The 19,927-nt window shown below is 42.9% G+C and overlaps 1 protein-coding gene across 1 annotated transcript; it reads left to right on the top strand.

The window, feature by feature from the left end:
• The first annotated feature begins 831 nt into the window (after positions 1-831).
• On the top strand, positions 832-12,480 carry gaa2 (alpha glucosidase 2). The gene is made up of 21 exons (XM_030422232.1): positions 832-987; positions 1,783-1,906; positions 2,526-3,104; positions 3,421-3,566; positions 3,665-3,830; positions 4,384-4,480; positions 4,806-4,925; positions 5,303-5,421; positions 5,508-5,639; positions 5,750-5,860; positions 5,988-6,101; positions 7,274-7,358; positions 7,450-7,567; positions 7,671-7,804; positions 8,972-9,123; positions 9,226-9,374; positions 9,465-9,606; positions 9,707-9,805; positions 10,365-10,529; positions 10,706-10,852; positions 11,004-12,480. Exons 2-21 carry the CDS (start codon positions 1,814-1,816, stop codon positions 11,064-11,066), a joined length of 2,931 nt encoding a protein of 976 aa, XP_030278092.1. The 5' UTR covers positions 832-987; positions 1,783-1,813; the 3' UTR covers positions 11,067-12,480.
• Positions 12,481-19,927: the final 7,447 nt, after the last annotated feature.

Raw genomic sequence — 19,927 nt, 5'->3', positions numbered from 1 at the left:
AGTTCTTGCATATAGAAAATCAAGAGGGTGCATTAACAGAGAGCCAAACACAGAATATTGAAAGAATGTTTCTAGATACAGTGATGCATCAAAAGTATATTTTTAAATTTTCTCCATCAGTATAAACCAATTCTCCCTCAGTCGTGTATGACAATACGTTTTTAAAGAGGAAAGTCATCCACAAAATGTATTCACTTTCCTTCAGGTAGCCTATACTTTTGACTACCATCACCCTTGCTGTATGATTGACCCAGAGGTTGGTGGAAAAGGATACTTAAAGATAATGTGACAGAGGTATATTATTTGTGTTAAAACATACACACTTTAATGTAGCAATATTGATTTACCTCCTGGAGCTAGTGAGCTATTTGAGTTGCACAATCAATCATTAGCATGTGTGAAATATCTATCAAAATAGACTATTAAATATTCCACAACAATAAAATGTGACTTGTTTATATTTTATACAGTATACAGTATTTTATACTACTTTAACTAATGGTTATATGTTCAAATTTCTATCTGATATGATTAACTTTTACCATTTAAAGGACATTTACAGGTGTTCATACTTGACTTGAGTGTTCACGTACAGGTTTTACATAACACAAAGCGGCACCTGAAGGCAGCACAGCGACAAGAAAACACACTCTGCCCCCTCAAATGAAAATAAATGACCTACCTTACCGATCATAAATCAGCGTTATCCTTATTTAGATATCAATGTACCTTTAGTCTGATGTTTTATCGTATAACACTGTTTACATTTGAAGTTTAATTTTTTTTGACCCAGAATTCGTGGAGGTGCTCTGAACCGGAAGTTTTCAAAAATACGAGGTACGTGAATGCGTCACGAGGATAAACAAACGCGCAACATGCACACTGTTGAGGTCATCGCCGTCACGAGTAACTTAGCCGACATTACATTCACTTAAAGGAAACATTGATCCTTATGCTGTGTTTTAATCTGTCCGGAGAACTATTCAGGTGAGTACAGGTGACGCTAGCGCTCCTGTCAGCTAACGTTAGCTCACGTTAGCTAAAGTTACTGCACACTGCCGTTAAAGTTTAAGCTAGCTAATGCTAATAACCGTATTTCTACAATATACTCTGACAGTCTCCGGCGAACACGTATGTTTCTATAATTACCCAGGTGCAATCAGAACTGCGAGTTACTGAGTGGTCAAACGTCTCTCAGGTGAACTTTGACATTCATATGATTCGCTATGCATGGCTAGCTAAAGTTAGCTACAGCACAGTGTCCTTTGGACAAAATGTGCAGCACTTCACGTCAGTGTGGGTGTTCACAGCACCTCTAATGTAGGAATTATATCATGAGGCGTCACTGGAGTGTTTGAGACATTCATCAATACAAGTCAAGATTAGGTTCTATTGATTGAGGCTCATGTGACCTCGATTTGAAGTCTAGACGTGCCGCAGTTAAAGACACAGCAGGATACTTCTAATCTAGTTATGAGCATTGGACTTGTATTGAGGTAGCTGCTGCACCTCCATGTTAAGTTAATGTGTCCTTAACATGTGTGTGGTCTTCTTCACTGTCCAGCTGTTGAAATAATAATTCATCATCATCATCATCATGGTAGTTCCCATAATTTATGCAAAGAATCTGCTTCCTCTTATGATGAAACCCTTCAACTCATTTTCACTTCATCACTTCTAATACACGCTTCTCCAAACAACGCCACGCTGCAGGACATTTGATTTTCCACTGCGCTGAACTTTGCTCTGCTGTCTCTCTCTGTGTGTCTCTCTTGTGTTCAGTCACTCGCTTTGACAAACACACACTATCAGGATGGTGTCGTACAAGCGGTTGAACCCTGAAGATGTTCAGTTTTCCAGTGCAGTTTTGTCAGAAGAGTCTCGTCCTGTCCGCGAAGACGTCCCAGTGAGTTCATGATGTGTATTTATAAATCATCTATATGTACGGTCAGATTTAGAAGTGTAAAGGATTGGGTTCTTAAATGTTAACTGCAGAAATGTCTTGCTTGTGAGTCTTGTTATTTTATTACTTGATGGTATTACTTTAATGACTGGTCGATGATAATCTGCAACTATTTCAAGAGCACCATTTAAGGTTGTTGACGTCAGCTGGGACTTAAACAAACTGTCATTTTACAATATTTTTGCCCAATTTCAAGGCCAAACAGTTAATCAAGAACATTATCAGAGATTAATTGTTCATGACAAAGTTGTTAGATGAAATCCTGGTTCTGTTTCTGTTATGGTTTAAGACAACTGTTTGGTTGTTTTAAGGTCCCAGATTAAGTTGTTCCAGTGCAACCTTTTTTCTATGTTTATAGTTATGAGCCGTCTTGAAAAAGTCTCAGTAAGACATCCCTGGTGAAATAAAAATAAAACCTCTCTTTGTTTTCTTTGTTGGTTTCCCATACTAGGAAAACATCAGCAGTTCTTTTTTTAACAGTGTAGAAGAACAAGTCTGATTCCTCCTGATTGAATGCTTTTCAGAGTCTGTTGCTGAAGGGATTTCCTTGTTGTGTTTTAAGGTGCCAGACCCGGAGGAAGCCTCTTTGCTTCCACGGAGGCCGTCATGCTCTGTCACCACGGGCGTTTTGGTGATTGGCTGCCTGCTGCTGCTCCTCTGCGGCGGCTGGCTGCTCGGCACCATGTTCTGGCTGCACAGGCCGTCCAAAGAACAGCCACATAGACCTCCTCCACCTGCAACTGCACAAATGCCAGACACTGGTGCAAAAACGGGACTAAACGACACTGCGGCCACCGCTGCCCGTCGGGAGGCTTGCAGTCTAATCCCCGAGGCGTGGAGGTTTGATTGCTACCCTGAAAGAGGGGTGGTTGTGACCAAAGAGTTGTGTGAGGCGAGGAACTGTTGCTTCATGCGTGCATCCTCTCCGTCCTCCTCTGCCGCCCGCCCATCGGGGAGGAATGGTATCCCTTGGTGTTTCTATCCCCCGGATTTCCCTTCCTACTCGCTTGTGTCTATAAACGACACGTCCGTGGGGCAGAAAGCAACTCTGGTGAGGGAGGTGAAGACCTACTACCCAGCAGACATCCTCACCCTAGAGGCGGAGATACGTCAAGAGACAGATACGCGGCTACGTGTCAGGGTGAGCAAACAATATATCGTTACGTTTTATAGGTCACACAGTGCAGATGACTTGAAGCATCTACGTATTTAATAATGTAGTAATCTGATGTTACTGTGAACAGAAAGCTGTTGTTGCAGCTGCTTGTCCACACTCCACATTCACAGCTCTGTCCCTGTGAACGGATGTGTCGGTGTGCCTATCTTTTGTTTAAATTAGGTCGGTCCAAAGGTGCCTTTTATAAACTTTATAAGTCTGTTGATAGTCAGGTAGTTTTTATCACATCTTTATCTGGTTTGTAATTTGATTATTGTGTTTCTCCTGCTTCTCAATCTAGATCACTGACCCATCTAACTCGCGCTTTGAAGTCCCGATATCTGTTCCCAACGCCACCAAGAAGGCGGAGAGTCCGGACTACATCGTAGAGATTTCAAAGCAGCCGTTTGGCCTCGTAGTGAAGAGGAGGTCAACAGGAGCAGTGCTGTAAGTTTAACAGGCTACATGAGGTAGTTTCTCAAGGCATGTTGTGATAAATGAATTAACAATACAATACTGTGTCCCTTTTCAATGGTTTCTGTCAGTCTGAACACCACAGTGGCTCCTCTCTTCTACGCGGATCAGTTTCTCCAGATCTCCACCTCCCTGCCGAGTCAGTTCATTTACGGCCTGGGCGAGCATCGCTCCTCCTTTCTGCACGATGTCCACTGGAACACCCTCACCATGTGGGCCAGAGATGTGCCTCCTACGGTACGGAATTTCCTCTTTTTGTCATTGCTCCGTTTCTAATTAAAACAAGTCGGTGATTTGAGTTGAGGGGGGACGACGTCTCTGTTGTTAGACTGCGATCCCCTTCTTCATCCTGTGCTAGTAGAGAGAGAGCAGGGGCAGAGGGGTTGTTGTGTGGATTATGTTAATCTAGTCTGTCCGACTCATTGAGCCTATATCTGTGTGCAGATTAGAATCTCTCACCCCGATCGTGGCTCTGAAATATCAGTCGTGTAACTTTGCTGTGTGTCGACAAACCCGTGGCTGCTGTCCGTGGTGCTGAAGTGACGGACCGATTTGTATTTACGTCTTTTTCTCTCAGTCTCGTCCGTCTCCTCTGTTAAGATTAAGAAATTAAAGGACAAGTTCACCTATAAATGAAAATTCAGTCATTATCTAGCTATCCTCAATCTGGGCTGTATTCTTCTTCACGGCTTTTCTGCTCTGGATTATGGCTCGATTGAATGTGCAGCTCAGCTGTATAAATAAGGTGAAAGTTTTTTATAACGTCCTTGTGTTTCTCTCCACGTTGTAGGAACAGACAAACCTGTACGGAGCCCATCCGTTTTACCTGGCGATGGAGGACGGAGGGAACGCGCACGGCTTCTTCCTGCTGAACAGCAACGCAATGGGTCAGTCCGCATGTCGCCCTGATACTCTCACTTCAGGTTTCACTACGTTCAATAACACACATTAGTGTCAGAATTTGTGGATTGAAGAGGCGGGAACGATTCCTACAGTGTCTCATGACATTAAGCAATTTCCTCAAAACAGAAGTCCCACATGACGGTTCACCATCACGACTGTCTGCAGTGTCAGAGAAGTGTGACTGCAGAGTCAGTCATTATCAGCTCCAAGTGTTTCATAAAGGGGTCGCTCAGAGGTTGTGTTGTCATAAGCAGAAGGATTTGCTTATAAAGGTCAAATGTTTCATCAGAAGTCGCTCTGTGTCATCAGATGTGATCCTCCAGCCCGCCCCTGCCCTCACCTGGCGCACCATTGGTGGAATCCTTGACTTTTACGTTTTCCTCGGTCCCGATCCGGCCTCAGTGATCCAGCAGTACGTGGAAGTCATAGGTCAGTAAGTCTTTTCATTGATGCAGGAATGTTGAGATAAAACATATGAACAGCTTCAGGAGTGTGAAAGCTTTGCAAACTTTATCTTCCTCCTCCTCTTCTCCTTTTAAAACAGAGATTATTCATCATGATACACAACCACAACACCTAGATAAGTGCTGAACATGAATTTAATTTTGCTGACAGAAAAGATTCAACAACTCTTGCTGAAGATTTGTGGCGTCAAGAGTTAAAAAACATCTGTACAGCCTGTTTCTGTAATCAAACACTCTACTGGATGTAATTCTGCTAGCCTGAGAGTTTGTTGAGGGTGTTAACGGTTTTGTCCTCCTGCCTTTTGTATTCTTCTCCCGCTTCAACCCTCCTTGTGCTCACAGGCTACCCGGCGATGCCCATCTACTGGGCTTTAGGTTACCATCTCTGTCGCTGGGGCTACAACTCTAGTGACTCTACCTGGGAGACCGTGAAGAGCATGAGAAACTATGGGATACCCCAGGTGGAGACGGTTTATTTTGTCCGACTGTCAGTGTGGCTCGTTGAGTTTCTTCACGAAGTTAATAATGTGTGTCGGTTTGCCCGCAGGACGTCCAGTGGAACGATATCGACTACATGGAACATTTTCTGGACTTCACTTTTGACTCGGCAAAGTTCGCCACGCTGCCTGATCTAGTCAAGGACCTTCACGCACATGACCAGCGCTACGTCATGATCCTGGTACTCAGGAGATTATATTTGCTTTCATATGTGTGTGTGTGTGTGTGTGTGTGTGTGTGTGTTGTGTCTGATGTGGCGCATTTGTGTGACGGCTGTGTCTCAACCTGCAGGATCCAGGTATCAGCAGCTCACAGCCCGAGGGCTCATACTGGCCGTTCGATGAAGGGCTGAGGAGAGACATTTTTATCAAAGACGCTGAAGGAAAAACACTCATTGGGACGGTGAGACAATTTATTGATCCTGTGATGATTATATCAAGACACAGTTACAACCTCCCTTCTGTCCTCTGCTGTCAACAGGAAACATTAAGGGTGGTTTAGTATTAAGATTCTCCATCTGTCCCTCCAGGTGTGGCCCGGTCTGACGGCATATCCTGATTTCTCCAACGACGTGACACACGAGTGGTGGTACGACAACCTTAAGAGGTTCCATGACAAGGTGCCATTTGATGGAGTTTGGATTGTAAGTATGGGAATCACTAACTATTTTGATAATCAGTTAACTGGTTTGAGCAACCTGATTCCAGCTGTTTAAAGGGATATTCCGGTGTAAGTTTAATCCATGGTCTAAATCACCGCGAAACTGTGTTAGACTCCCTCTCGAGAGATCAAGTTAGCAGACCGCTAATTTACGTAGTTTTATCAACCTCAGAAACGACCGCACGACAACAATACACTGCAGTAAATGGATCCAAATATAAACTGCCACCAAAAAGCCACAAATAATGCTCAGAACAGCACCAAACTTCAGCAACATTACAAATATGGTCTCAGCACATAGTCCGGGGCATCTAACCTCCGCTAGCTTAGCTGGATTTCTATTGTGAAGCTAAAAACAGATTTCAACTCTCCTCCATCAGCTTCCGGGTCGGGGAAGTCCCGACATGACGATTACCGAGTGCGGTTAGAAATGCTCAATTCCGTTCTTTTCCCTGTCCGCTCTCGATTATAACTGTTATAAACTGGCAGGTAAGACACATATGAACTGTGATTGCTTTTCCATGGAGTCATAATCAGACATTTTCATCCATGAGCCGCTGAACTCTACTGCACTCGGTAATCGACTCGTCTGGACTTCCCGTCAACAGGAAGCTGCTGCAGAAGAGTGGTAAATTTAGTCAGCTTTTCAGTAGAAATCCAGCTAAGCTAGCGGAGGTTAGATGCCCCGGACTATGTGCTGAGACCCTATTTGTACTGTTGCTGAAGTTTGGTACTATTTTGAGCATTATTTGTGGCTTTTTGGTGGCGGTTTATATTTGGATCCATTTACTGCAGTGTATTGTTGTCGTGCGGCCGTTTCTGAGGTTGATAAAACTCCGTAAATTAGCGGTCTGCTAACTTGATCTCTCGAGAGGGAGTCTAACACAGTTTCACAGTGATTTAGACCATGGATTAAATTTACACCGGAATATCCCTTTAAATGTGAATATTTTCTGGTGACGGTAAACTGAAAATCTTTTGGTTGTGGACAAAACGAGACATTCGGATAAAAAAAACAACTTCTTTCTTAATTGAAAAGATATTTGACTGATTAATTGACAATCAAAATAAAAATTGAAAAGTTGCAGCCCTACTTTCATGGCTCTCTCCTCGTTCCGTATCCACTACTTGAACTTTATTCTTGTTCGTTTTTAGGACATGAATGAGCCGTCAAATTTCCTGGATGGGTCGACCGAAGGCTGTCCATCAAACAGTCTTGAGAATCCTCCTTACACGCCCGGTGAGAGATCTCATGCATCCATCACACAACAGACATCACGTAAACACGATAGCAGAGTAGATATTAAAATGTTTTGTCTTTGCCCTCTCAGGTATACTCGGAGGTTTGCTGAGAGCCAAAACTGTGTGCGCCACTGCACAGCAGAAGCTGTCCATACACTATAATGTGCACAGCCTCTACGGACTCATGGAAGCAAAGGCATCTGCAAGGTCAACACCTTTAACACACTCGCACACACAGATGCAAAACAAATATGAAATGCTAAACACATGAACAATCTTCTGTCTCTCTGCTGTGTCCACTCCTGTGCAGCGCTCTGAAGCGGATCGTGGCAAAGAAACCTTTCGTCATCTCTCGCTCCACCTTCCCCAGTCAGGGGATGTACTCTGGTCACTGGCTGGGAGACAACAGGAGCCAGTGGAAAGACCTGTACACGTCTATAGCAGGTGAGATCATTCGGGCTCATATTCAAATAACACATAAAAACGTTCTCACACACACAGAATGATTATTTATTTATTTTAATATAGTTTTAATATGGCTGACCTGTAATCACACATTTAAAATGAGTTTTACCTTAATCAACAAAAGAGCAACTTCATCCCCTTCATCATAACTTTGAAAGCTCAATGTGTCATGTTTGTATGTTAACAATCAACCCTCTGCAGTTGGGATCCTCAACAAGTCCCGGGGCTTTATTTATCAGTCATCCCACACTTTTTGTCACTGTTTGTTTATATTGTATATATTATAGTCACTGTTTGTTAATGGTTTATTGTCGTCAGTGTATTCACTTTATTCACCAAGACAAATTCCTTGTTGGTGTAAAATCCTTCTTGGCAATAAATCTGATTCTGATTCTGATAAAGTCGTCGTTTGTGGTAATAAACCCACAAAGTATTTTAAAAAGTATTATAAGTACAAAGTATTATAACAACTCTTCTGAGTCTTTAGAAAGGTTTCGTCTCATTATTTCACCTGCACATTTGCGGTGTGCTTCACTCTCACGGCTTCTATTTCAGTAAAAATAGCAACTAGCTGTTGAGCAAAGTGGCTAAAGAAGCCAGTGTTTTAATGAGAATTTAAGAGGATCAAAGCAGAATTCAGTCAGCTGGACAAAAACATGACTCCAAATAACTATCAGCTGATAATGTGTCAGCTTTGTGTCTGTAAGCTTGTTGTTTCTTCTGTTCCCCATGTAGCCAAAATAAACTGATACAGATTTAAGTGACAGTTTTCTTTACTGCCATGTTGTTCCTCACAAGCCTGCATATTTACAGGATTCATGACACACTTATGTTGTTGTACAACTGCTAATTTAAAGGTTGTGCGATTCTAAAGATCTTCATTACAGTTAAGTGGCGGCTACACACGTTTTATTGCACACACTGTTCTGTAATTAGTCTGTCAACTACAGTACAGTAAGGAGGAGCAGTAACGCCCAAGCTGATGGGTTGTTATTAGACTAGTCTGTCACTAGTTTAATAATGATTCTCTGTCGCAGATTCTCAACTTGTCGTCACTTTAGTCTCTCAGTTTCTCTCAAACTTGATCAGGTTTCTCTCATCAACGTTTCATCCTGGTGTTGTCCACCTCTGTTCTGTCTCCTTCAGGTATCTTGACCTTTAACCTTCTGGGCATCCCGCTGGTGGGAGCGGACATCTGTGGCTTCAGCGAGGAGCCACAGGAGGAACTCTGTGTCCGCTGGACGCAGCTGGGAGCTTTTTATCCCTTCACTCGCAACCACAACACCATCAACATGAGGGTGAGATCTCAACGTCGCTGCTCCAGTGTCACCAATGAGTAGAAATAGTCTGCATTGTAGTACCAACTGAAGTTATACCATATTTACTGTTTAAATTTGCAGCCTCAGGACCCGACAGCTTTCAGCCCTCTGGCTCGTACAGCCATGAAACAGGCTCTGCTGCTGCGTTACTCTCTCTTCCCTCTCCTCTACACTCTCTTCCATCACGCACACGTACACGGACACACTGTCGCGCGGCCGATCATGTTTGAGTGAGCAATCCTGCATGTTTTTATCTTGACCTAATTTGTTTGTTTTTGGCTGCACTGGAAGGATCTTTGACATATGTATCCTGTATGTAGGTTCCCAAAAGATATCAAAACCTATGGGATCGACAAGCAGTTCCTGTGGGGGAAGAGTTTACTGGTGACACCAGTGTTGGATCCTGGAATGGACTATGTGGAAGGTTACTTCCCAGAGGGTCTGTGGTATGACTACTACACGGTGAGACCTACTGCCAACATTCAGCCCCGTACACACACAGATTACAGAGATTTAAAGTTTGCTAACAGTCTGTGGTCACATGTGTTCATCTGCTTCAAAGGGCGAGGCCGTTCGCAGTAAGGGAGAGGAGCTGCGACTCGATGCACCTCTAGATAAGATCAACCTGCATTTGCGCGAGGGCTCTGTTACACCAACACAGGTAAAGTTGATGCATTGTTGTTGTTTTTTTTCCTGAATTCTTAATTTCCTCACCTACAGGCCCATTAACACTGGACAACTTTGGGCCCCAAAAGTTGACAAATGTGAGAAAAATGTGGTTTAAAAAAAGAAGTTTTTAATCCAAATCCAAACCTCACATTCTCCTTTGTACCACTGTCATGGCCAAAGCTTAATTATCTTCTTGTGACACTTTCAAAATCTGAGACGGTGAAACAAGATGATGAAGTGTCTGTTTTTCTTATATTTACTTTGTGGTGCTATGATCCACCTGACATTCATCAATACATCTGACCAGCCTCAAAACCAGCAGGAACTTGACAAGATAGAGGAGCTTTGGATGTATTTAAGGTCTTTAGTTAAAGTGTCAGTTTCCCTAAATTTCAGACATTTTCTTGCTTTCGCTCAGAAGTATTTAGGAATGCATCGGCTATAGTTTTGGCTCCATGAGCTGAAGTTTTGAGACGGATCTTGAACTCCGAGTTCCTCAAAGAAAGTTTCTATTGCCACACATTTTTCACTCCTTACGTCTGTTTGTTCAGGCGCCCAACCTGACGCTGTGGGTGAGCAGCGGTCAGCCGCTTCATCTGGTCTCGGCTCTCTCCGACGATGGCTCAGCCAGTGGAGATCTGTTCTGGGACGACGGAGAGAGCATCGACACCTACGAGAACAACCAGTACGCCTACATCGTCTTCAACGTCTCGCAGGTGCTGATTTTCAAGTAGTTCTGCCTCAGTCTGATCCTGATTCAGTTTGTGATTAACCACATTTCAGACAAACCTCTTCAGCAACCACAACAGCAGCGCATCCTGTCGCATGTCTCGTTTTGAAGCAACGCGTGCTGTGATGTAACTAACACTCTCCCGTCTGCCTGATCACGTAGAACGTGATGACATCAGAGGTGCTTCGGACCCACGAGGAGGCCACATACATCACCGTGGAGACGGCCGCCTTCTATGGAGTGAAGCAGAAGCCGAGCAGAGTGCTGGTGAACTCCCAAGATGCAACGTTCACCTACAGAGCCAACCAGGTGAGGTTAGGAGGGGGTCAGAGGTGAACAGACCGACGCAGACGATTACAAATAAAGTGGTAAACGTCCCCGGTGACCGAAAAGTACGATCTTTGAATCTGGAACCTGGAGGTATATATCGATATGTTGTCTCTCCTCTCTTTCTCTGCAGGTGTTGACAGTCGCTGATCTCGGTCTCAACCTCAGTCAGAACTTCACCATCAGCTGGATGTGATGAATCGGATCTTTGTTTGTTTTTTAATCAGTGGTTTTATTTGCCGTTAGCTTTTTTTAAATCACAAGCTGGTGTGCAGTGCAGCCTTTAAGTGTCGGGACAGTGATGTTTCTGCGTGTTTTGGTCTCTGCGCTCCAGAACGTTGTAGGTTAAAGAGAATGATAACTGAGGTCGGAGTGTTTTTATTGGGTGGACGGTGTTGACATTTCTACCTTTTGCGAGCTCTCTCATAAAAAGGGCCGTGATTCCAACCTGCTCGTCTGATGTGGTCGCAAAAAAACCCATCAAATTATAGCTGAGACTCGGCACTATAACCTCAAAGTCATTGCTTTCATTTCACAGCTAATGTTCTGGAGCACAGAGAAGAACAAAGTGTCGGTACTGTGGATTTACTGAGGTCAAAGGTCAAGTTTGTGTTAATCATATTTATAGGGCTGTGTTTTAAAAAAAAAATGGACTTGAGCATTTCTGTGTAAGTAAACAACAATATGCAGTCGATGACCTACAGCTTTAAATATCTACAATGTAATTTAATGTCCAGTAACTTATAGCTGAACTGTGAGCTGACTAAAAACAAAAAGCTTGTCGTTTTTTACTTCAGCTCAAAGATCAAATCCCCATTTTTTAAAAACTTCTCATCAGCAGAAAGACGACGTGCAATAAGTGAAAGAGACGATGATCCGCCTTCCTGAAAATGCGTCTGAATAGAGTTCGAGATGTAAAAAAAATATTGTGCTCGATTGCTGTTTACAGCCTGTTTTTGCACTACGCTGAAGTATTGTAAAGGTGGATACAGGTGCCTTATGATTCCTGTTTGTGTGCGTTTGAGCGTCTCTGGGTTTGTTCCAGATGAGCCTTTTGTTGAGCTTTAAGCCCGTTTTCAACGCTGAAGAAGACCAGAGTACTGCTGTGCACGAGGACTACTTGCATAACTAAGAGTATAATAGACCAGCCGCACAAACATTTTACTGTGAAGTCTCTCAGCACTGGTTTTCTGACACGTCTGACGGCAGAATTTAAAGGAACCACAGGTACGTTTCACGAGCTGGTCGAGTGACGATTTCAAACGAAAAGTTCTGCCTGTATTTCTCGCTTAAATGTGCTTACATGATATTATGACCGTGATGCTGTGAAAATCTGATTAGAATCTTATTGTTTTGCACCTTTTTTTTAAAAAGCAGATTAACTATACCAGTATGGTTTGTTGAAGAAGCCGTCGATGCATGTGTGCTGTTGAAGGGAAACTTCGCCAAACCCCCGAAATGATTTAGAGCTTTTAAAGACATCGATACAGACTCTATATTTTACTGTTGTTTGTGTTCGGGTCACTGAAATTGTGCAGTACTTTATGATGAATTCTTGTGTCTATTTTTTGTGTAATTGCTTAAATTTAATTAAATGAACAATATGAGAACTGCTGGAGTTGTGGTGGGTATTTTCTATTTAATGATAAACATATTTTGGGCATCAACAGGTAAAGAAAATGGAAAGCTGATGTCTTGAAACTTCCTTTTCTAAAACAAACAAACTAACAAGCAATAATTTTGAGCCCTTTTATGATCCACTGGTTTTATTTGTCTACATTATATTCTGATGTGAGGTGTTGCAGCACGTCTGCCACTAGAGGACACACTTTCTCAATGCTGCAGAGATTGTTGTGGCTAAAAAGATGGGATTCTTTTTGTATATTTGTCCGTTTTAAGTGTTGAAAAGCAAGTCTAAGCTCCAAATTATTAAGATTCAACAGAAATGTGAATAACAGATTACTTTCCCTGCCACTACAACTCTGATCAAAGCAACGTATTTGATCAACAGCAGGTATAAACTACTCAGTAACCAAGAACGATTAGGAACCAGGTAACCTAAAGACAGTTTTACAGTAATATTCAAATATGGTTATCTTATCTCTTAATACCTGTTATTCTACAGTGAATTACAATCTCTGTAGATTAAGAAATGATAAGATGTTTGGTTAATGTTTACCTCATTTTACTACAGTTGCTCTTGGAGTCATGAAGGTTCACATCCTTGTGTGTGTTGGCTCAAATTAACAGACTCGTATCTGATATTTTCCTTTTCTTAAAGACCCAAATACAGTCTACAATGTGTTTCTCTTTCTTATCCCCACAGCTGACTGTTGGAGCTTCATAGCTGTATAGTAGGGCTGCAACAGTATGACATTCAATAACCAACTTAGAAACATTTTTAACGGCATTACAGGATTTTTTCCCCTTTTTTTTAATAACACAGGGTAGAATTCAATTCAGATGACAAGCAAATGCACACGTTATGAAAAATGTCACGTTTCATACCACTGTTCATACCACAATACTGTGTAGGATGATGGATGAGCAGAGTTTGACACTAGAAGGCTGTTTTTACATTCATTGCCGAGTGTAAATTCTCTCTGTGCTCATTGAAAATCAGATTTCATAGACCCAAATTGAAAATACTAATCCCAGTTCAATATTCAGCACACACAAGTGTGATGTGGAAACCTGAAGCCTGTTCACATACACTGAGAATAGACTTTTTGTAGAGAATTTGCAGAATGATCAATATTTGCATATGAATATTTTAAAGAAGACACATTATGCAAATTTTTAGGTTCATCTTGTTTTTCAGGGTTACTACTAGAATAGATTTACATGCTTAAATGCTCAAAAATATCAGTTATCTTAAACTGTCCACTGCTGCAGCTCTGTTTTCCTCCTGTGTCTGAAACGCTCTGTTTTAGCTCCTGTCTCTTTAAGGCCCCGCCTCCTCCTGAATACCCAGTGTGCTCTGATTGGTCACCTGACACACGCCTGAGCCAGCACAGCTCACAGTGTCTCTGGTGTTTTCAGCCTCCAGTTAGCTTCACTTCTACTGTGAATGTAGGCGTAAATCATGCAAATGTGTGACTTTGTGACATGGTGTGATGTCACAAAGTCACAGGATTAAAGGCGGGACTACTGACGAGACGTTTCAGGAGCTTCAGGAGCTTCAGGAGCAGTGTTTTATTCTTGGAGAGAGGAACGGACTTCAGGCTTTTTGAATTTGCAACACCTTTTACATGCACAAGAATCTACTGTGGATAATAAACCAAAGGAGAGTAACAAAATAGGTCTCCTTAAATATGTAAACGTACTGTATTTGTAGCCTTTTAATGTGTTAATACATGTCAGTAGGGCCTCTTTAAAACGTTTATCACATCGTCCTCCTGTCGTCTTCACAGCAGAAAGGATCCTAACTTATTTTTCACCCCTCTTTTCCTTCTCTTGTTTTCTAGCCATCAGCTTTCCATCCCTCTGCAGCCTTTTCTTTTCTCTTTCTCTTTCTTTTTCTCTTTGTGTGTGTGTTTTACTGTTCACCATTTTAACCCCCATGGTCACACAGATAGAGTCTCAGGATGCATGTCATTAAGATACGAGGGGTCATTTGAGGACTGCGGCGATAAACTTTTGCTTGTCTCTATATAAAAAAAACCCCAAAAAAACACTTCTTAGTTTGCGCTGCTCTCCTTAGAAACTCACCAGAAAACAAGCCATAAACTGAAAGAAGCAAGTCAGCCAAGAACTTTGACTGGATCTCATGAATCATGACAGCAAACAAGTATTTAATTGACCTCAACACACACACACAGGGTTACTACTAGAATAGCTTAACATGCTTAAATGCTCAAAAAACACATCCGTTATCTCAAACTGTCCACTGCAGAAGCTCTGTTTTCTTCTCTGTCTGAATCGGTCTGTTTTAGCTCCTGTCTCTTTAAGGCCCCGCCTCCTCCTGAATACCCAGTGTGCTCTGATTGGTCACCTGACACAAGCCTGAGCCAGCACAGCTCACAGTGTCTCTGATGTTTTCAGCCTCCAGTTAGCTTCACTTCTACTGTCAATGTAGACGTAAATCATGCAAATGAGTGACTTTGTGACATGGTGTGATGTCAGGAAGGCACAGGATTAAAGGCGGGACTACTGACGAGACATTTCAGGAGCTTCAGGAGCTTCAGGAGCTTCAGGCGTATTGTATTAATGTGTTAATACATGTCAGGAGGGCCTCTTTAAAACGTTTATCACATCGTCCTCCTGTTGTCTTCACAGCAGAAAGGATCCTAACTTATTTTTCACCCCTCTTTTCCTTCTCTTGTTTTCCAGCCATCAGCTTTCCATCCCTCTGCAGCCTTTTCTCTTCTCTTTCTCTTTCTTTTCCTCTGTGTGTGTGTGTTTTACTGTTAACAATTTTAACCCCCATGGTCACACAGATAGAGTCTCAGGATGTCTGTCATTAAGATACGAGGGGTCATCTGAGGACTGCAGCGATAAACTTTTGCTTGTCTCTATATAAAAAAAACCTAAAAAAAAACGCTTCTTAGTACACGCTGCTCTCCTTAGAAACTCACCAGAAAACAAGCCATAAACTGAAAGAAGCAAGTCAGCCAAGAACTTTGACTGGATCTCATGAATCATGACAGCAAACAAGTATTTAATTGTCCTCAACACACACACACACAGGGTTACTACTAGAATAGGTTAACATGCTTAAATGCTCAAAAAACACATCCGTTATCTCAAACTGTCCACTGCTGCAGCTCTGTTTTCCTCCTGTGTCTGAATCGGTCTGTTTTAGCTCCTGTCTCTTTAAGGCCCCGCCTCCTCCTGAATACCCAGTGTGCTCTGATTGGTCAGCTCACACAAGCCTGAGCCAGCACAGCTCACAGTGTCTCTGATGTTTTCAGCCTCCAGTTAGCTTCACTTCTACTGGCAATGTAGGCGTAAATCATGCAAATGTGTGACTTTGTGACATGGTGTGATGTCACGAAGGCACAGGATTAAAGGTTGCATATGAATATTTTAAAGAAGACACATTATGCAAATGTTTAGGTTCATCTTGTTTTTCAGGGTTACTACTAGAATAGATTTACATGCTTAAATGCTCAAAAAACACATCAGTTATCTCAAACTGTCCACTGGTGCAGCTCTGTTTTCCCCCTGTGTCTGAAACGCTCTGTTTTAGCTCCTGTCTCTTTAAGGCCCCGCCTCCTCCTGAATACCCAGTGTGCTCTGATTGGTCACCTGACACACGCCTGAGCCAGCACAGCTCACAGTGTCTCTGATGTTTTCAGCCTCCAGTTAGCTTCACTTCTACTGTCAGTGTAGGCATAAATCATGCAAATGTGTGACTTTGTGACATGGTGTGATGTCACGAAGGCACAGGATTAAAGGCGGGACTACTGACGAGACGTTTCAGGAGCTTCAGGAGCAGTGTTTTCTCTTGGAGAGAGGAACGGACTTCAGGCTTTTTGAATTTGCAACACCTTTTACATGCACGAGAATCTACTGTGGATAATAAACTAAAGGAGAGGAACAAAATAGGTCTCCTTAAATATGAAAACGTACTGTATTTGTAGCCTTTTAATGTGTTAATACATGTCAGTAGGGCCTCTTTAAAACGTTTATCACATCGTCCTCCTGTCGTCTTCACAGCAGAAAGGATCCTAACTTATTTTTCACCCCCCTTTTCCTTCTCTTGTTTTCTAGCCATCAGCTTTCCATCCCTCTGCAGCCTTTTCTTTTCTCTTTCTTTTTCTCTTTGTGTGTGTGTTTTACTGTTCACCATTTTAACCCCCATGGTCACACAGATAGAGTCTCAGGATGTCTGTCATTAAGATACGAGGGGTCATTTGAGGACTGCGGCGATAAACTTTTGCTTGTCTCTATATAAAAAAAACCTAAAAAAAAAAACGCTTCTTAGTACACGCTGCTCTCCTTAGAAACTCACCAGAAAACATGCCATAAACTAAAAGAAGCAAGTCAGCCAAGAACTTTGACTGGATCTCATGAGTCATGACAGCAAACAAGTATTTAATTGTCCTCAACACACACACACACACACACACACACACACACACACACATGCATAGACACACACACTCCAGAAAGTGAAAGCAACCAACTTGTCCTATATTTCCCCCTCTGATAGCACGGTTGAATTATCCTTCCCCAAACCGATGGACTCTATAGATAGACGTGTTTTTCTTGGCTCCGAACGTTCACGGGCTAACTGTTTCCAGATGGCAGCTTGTGGAAGGGCACATATATCATTCAGCGGAGGAGGGGGGGAGGAGAGAGAGAGAGCAGAGCGAGGGAGAAAGAGCAAGCGGGGGTCTGTCAAAAGCATTCTGCTCCACTGACGAGGGCATTTCCTGTCTGGATTTGGGAGGATTAAGTATTTGTGCGTGGGGGGGTGTTTGTATGGTCGGCATGCGGGAGACGTGGGGGACAGAGTGCAGGACTTCACAGGGACTTTTATGATGGAGGATTCTGCTCATGTTTGATTTGAATAAACGTGCTCCAGTGGAATGAAAACAGAAATATTTAGAAAAAAGCAAAAAAAATAGTGATTTACTCTCAGGGTTTACGTGTTCTTCTTGAGAAACACTTGATGTTGCCAGGAAGCGTTTCAGTCGGGGTGCTCCGAGGTTGCATGTTTTGTGAAGTTGAGTCATATTTTTTTTGTAGCTTTACTTCATACTTAAAGGCTCATATTATGCACCACAAAATGAAACATGTTGGATCATTTCTGGCAGATGTTTATCGTGCACGAGTGTCTCGGGGGTCATAAAAAGCTAAAAGCAGCTTCTTTGTTCCTTTGTCTTTCGTTTACTGTCTGAGTTTACGGTCTCAAGCCGATAGAAACAGTACAAGACAAACTACAACTCCTCCTCAAGAGTGTGTGCGCTCCTTGTTTATGTGCACTTATCTTCATAACATCAGTTCTGCGAAGTCAAGTCAAGTTTTGGCGAGTTGTCCCGTCTTTGAGGATCAATTTGGATTTCGGTAATGATTAAGCGAAGGAATGTTGCACATGGATGATTATCGGAGTTTTGCATAAACTCATTTACAAAAAGGGAAAAAGAGTCGTTTCAGAAAACAAGACTGAAGTACAGCCAGACTGGCAACTCTGAGGCTGTATTCAGGCACAGTTGTACTTCCAGCTACACGCTAACGTTAACCTGCTAACATGCTTACAGTGGCTACAATAATATGTTCATGTTCACGAGTTTAGTTTTGTGTGTTAGCATGCTAACATTTGCTGGGTGGCACTAAAAAGGAAGTTCAGCTGAGTGTGTTGTGTTGGACAAACTTAGAGTTTCTCCTGAGTTCGTTGCTACGGGAAAAGTGATCACGTTGGTGATTCTAGTCTTATCTAGAGGAAAACCTCTGGGGCTTAAAAGAAGAGCCGACGTGGAAGTACCAAAAAACTGCAGTGCCTCAAACAGCCAATTCAGGGTCTGCATCCTTAGAAGGACCCGGCCTTTGCGGTCTTCCACGGCGAGTCCTTCAGAGAGACCTTGTTAACCGTGTCAGCCGTTGTTAAATGGGACGGTCTAGCCTTTGGAGCACTTCCTGGTTGCGTCACCAGATGTTTTACCCTTACGTCATGATTTCTGCCACCCAGGCCCTCGAAAGTGACGATCTACGCCACGCGATGTCGGCATTTTCTCTCTTTATTTCCTCTTTTAAGGAGCCTAAAAGAATCCTGAGATATGTGAGGCCACAAAGGATAGCAGCGGTGCATCCTCCAAAAAGAGGGGAAAAGAAGGAGCATCTGGAGGAGCCTTCGAATTGGGACAGCCCTCGAGCGGCATTGTGATGTAATTGGCCTTCAAATGCTCCTCCGAGGGATGCAGACCCTGAATTGGGATACAGCCAATGAACCGCATAACCATGAAGTAAAAAACAGAAGCCAGGAAACGTATTCGGTGTGTGTCAAGCCCCCAGAGAGAGCGCCAGGCTTTGAAGTCATCTTTCGCAGTGGCCAAACTGTGTCATTACATCATCACGTGACTTTTCCCCCGTAAGCTTACATTGTGAAAGAAGCATCTTTAAAACGGTGGGTACATTTTTTTTGGAGCGTCGGCGGAAGTCTTTGGTTGGAAGTTGAGCCATTTTTACATGTTTACAGCCCGGCGCAAACAAGGGTTTGTATTATTTTAAGGCTTCTGGTTTGGTTTAATTTAGGGCTTGGGCGCTTTATGTGACAGCTGGCCACTTGCTGCCTGGCGAGCTGCACCAGCACCAGCACCACGAGCCCACCTCTGCCAATTCTGGATCAGCCGGTAGTTTGGCGGTGTCACGCAAAGATGGTGACAGCCATTGGAATCTGTTCTGACTCTGAGCTTCCTCGCTGGGATGTGATTATTTCAACCTAATTCTATTACAACACAGTCGATGTTGAGACCTCAGGGTAGCCAAAAGGAAAAGTCGGGATCATTTAAGTCAGCAGGATTTATCCTCTGGGGACAATGATGCCGCAACAATACAATTTTTAATCACGTTTTGCAGGTTCCAGTGTTTTGTGTTACACTCACTGCTCTGTGTTTACTCTCCACACCTTCAGCCGTCTTCCTCAAAGGTGTGGTGACGTCTGCTGCTCCCTGTCAAATATTTACCCGGTTTTAGATTTTCTTCTCTTACCTTCCCTTTCTTTAGCTTTCTTCTCCTTCATATCAGCTTTGGTTAACATCAGTATGTGTCATTGTTTGTAACATAACTGTTAATCTTAAATCTAGTACATTTCCCCTCCAGTGACAGATTCTCACGATGGACCAAAGCTTTAATTCATCATCGCCGGTTTGAGTTGTGTCCATCGAGTCCATCTGTGACGCAACGAGGACCGTGTGACCCGTGTAAATATAGAAAAAACTGTTTGACCCCTGACACACACACAGAGGAACATGATGATTCAGAGCGTGGAGTAATGAGTGAGTTTTAAAAGAAACGTCACTGTCACTTGTCTGAAGAGGGAGGACCACGACACGATCATGTCAAACTAAACCATCTGCAGCAGTGAATTTACGGGACGTTTTAGAGGTCTCA

This window comes from Sparus aurata, chromosome 1 (genome assembly GCF_900880675.1).
Source record: "Sparus aurata chromosome 1, fSpaAur1.1, whole genome shotgun sequence".
Lineage (NCBI taxonomy): Eukaryota > Metazoa > Chordata > Actinopteri > Spariformes > Sparidae > Sparus > Sparus aurata.
The sequence above is the reverse complement of the archived record's forward strand: the minus strand, read 5'-3'. Positions and strand labels throughout refer to the sequence as shown.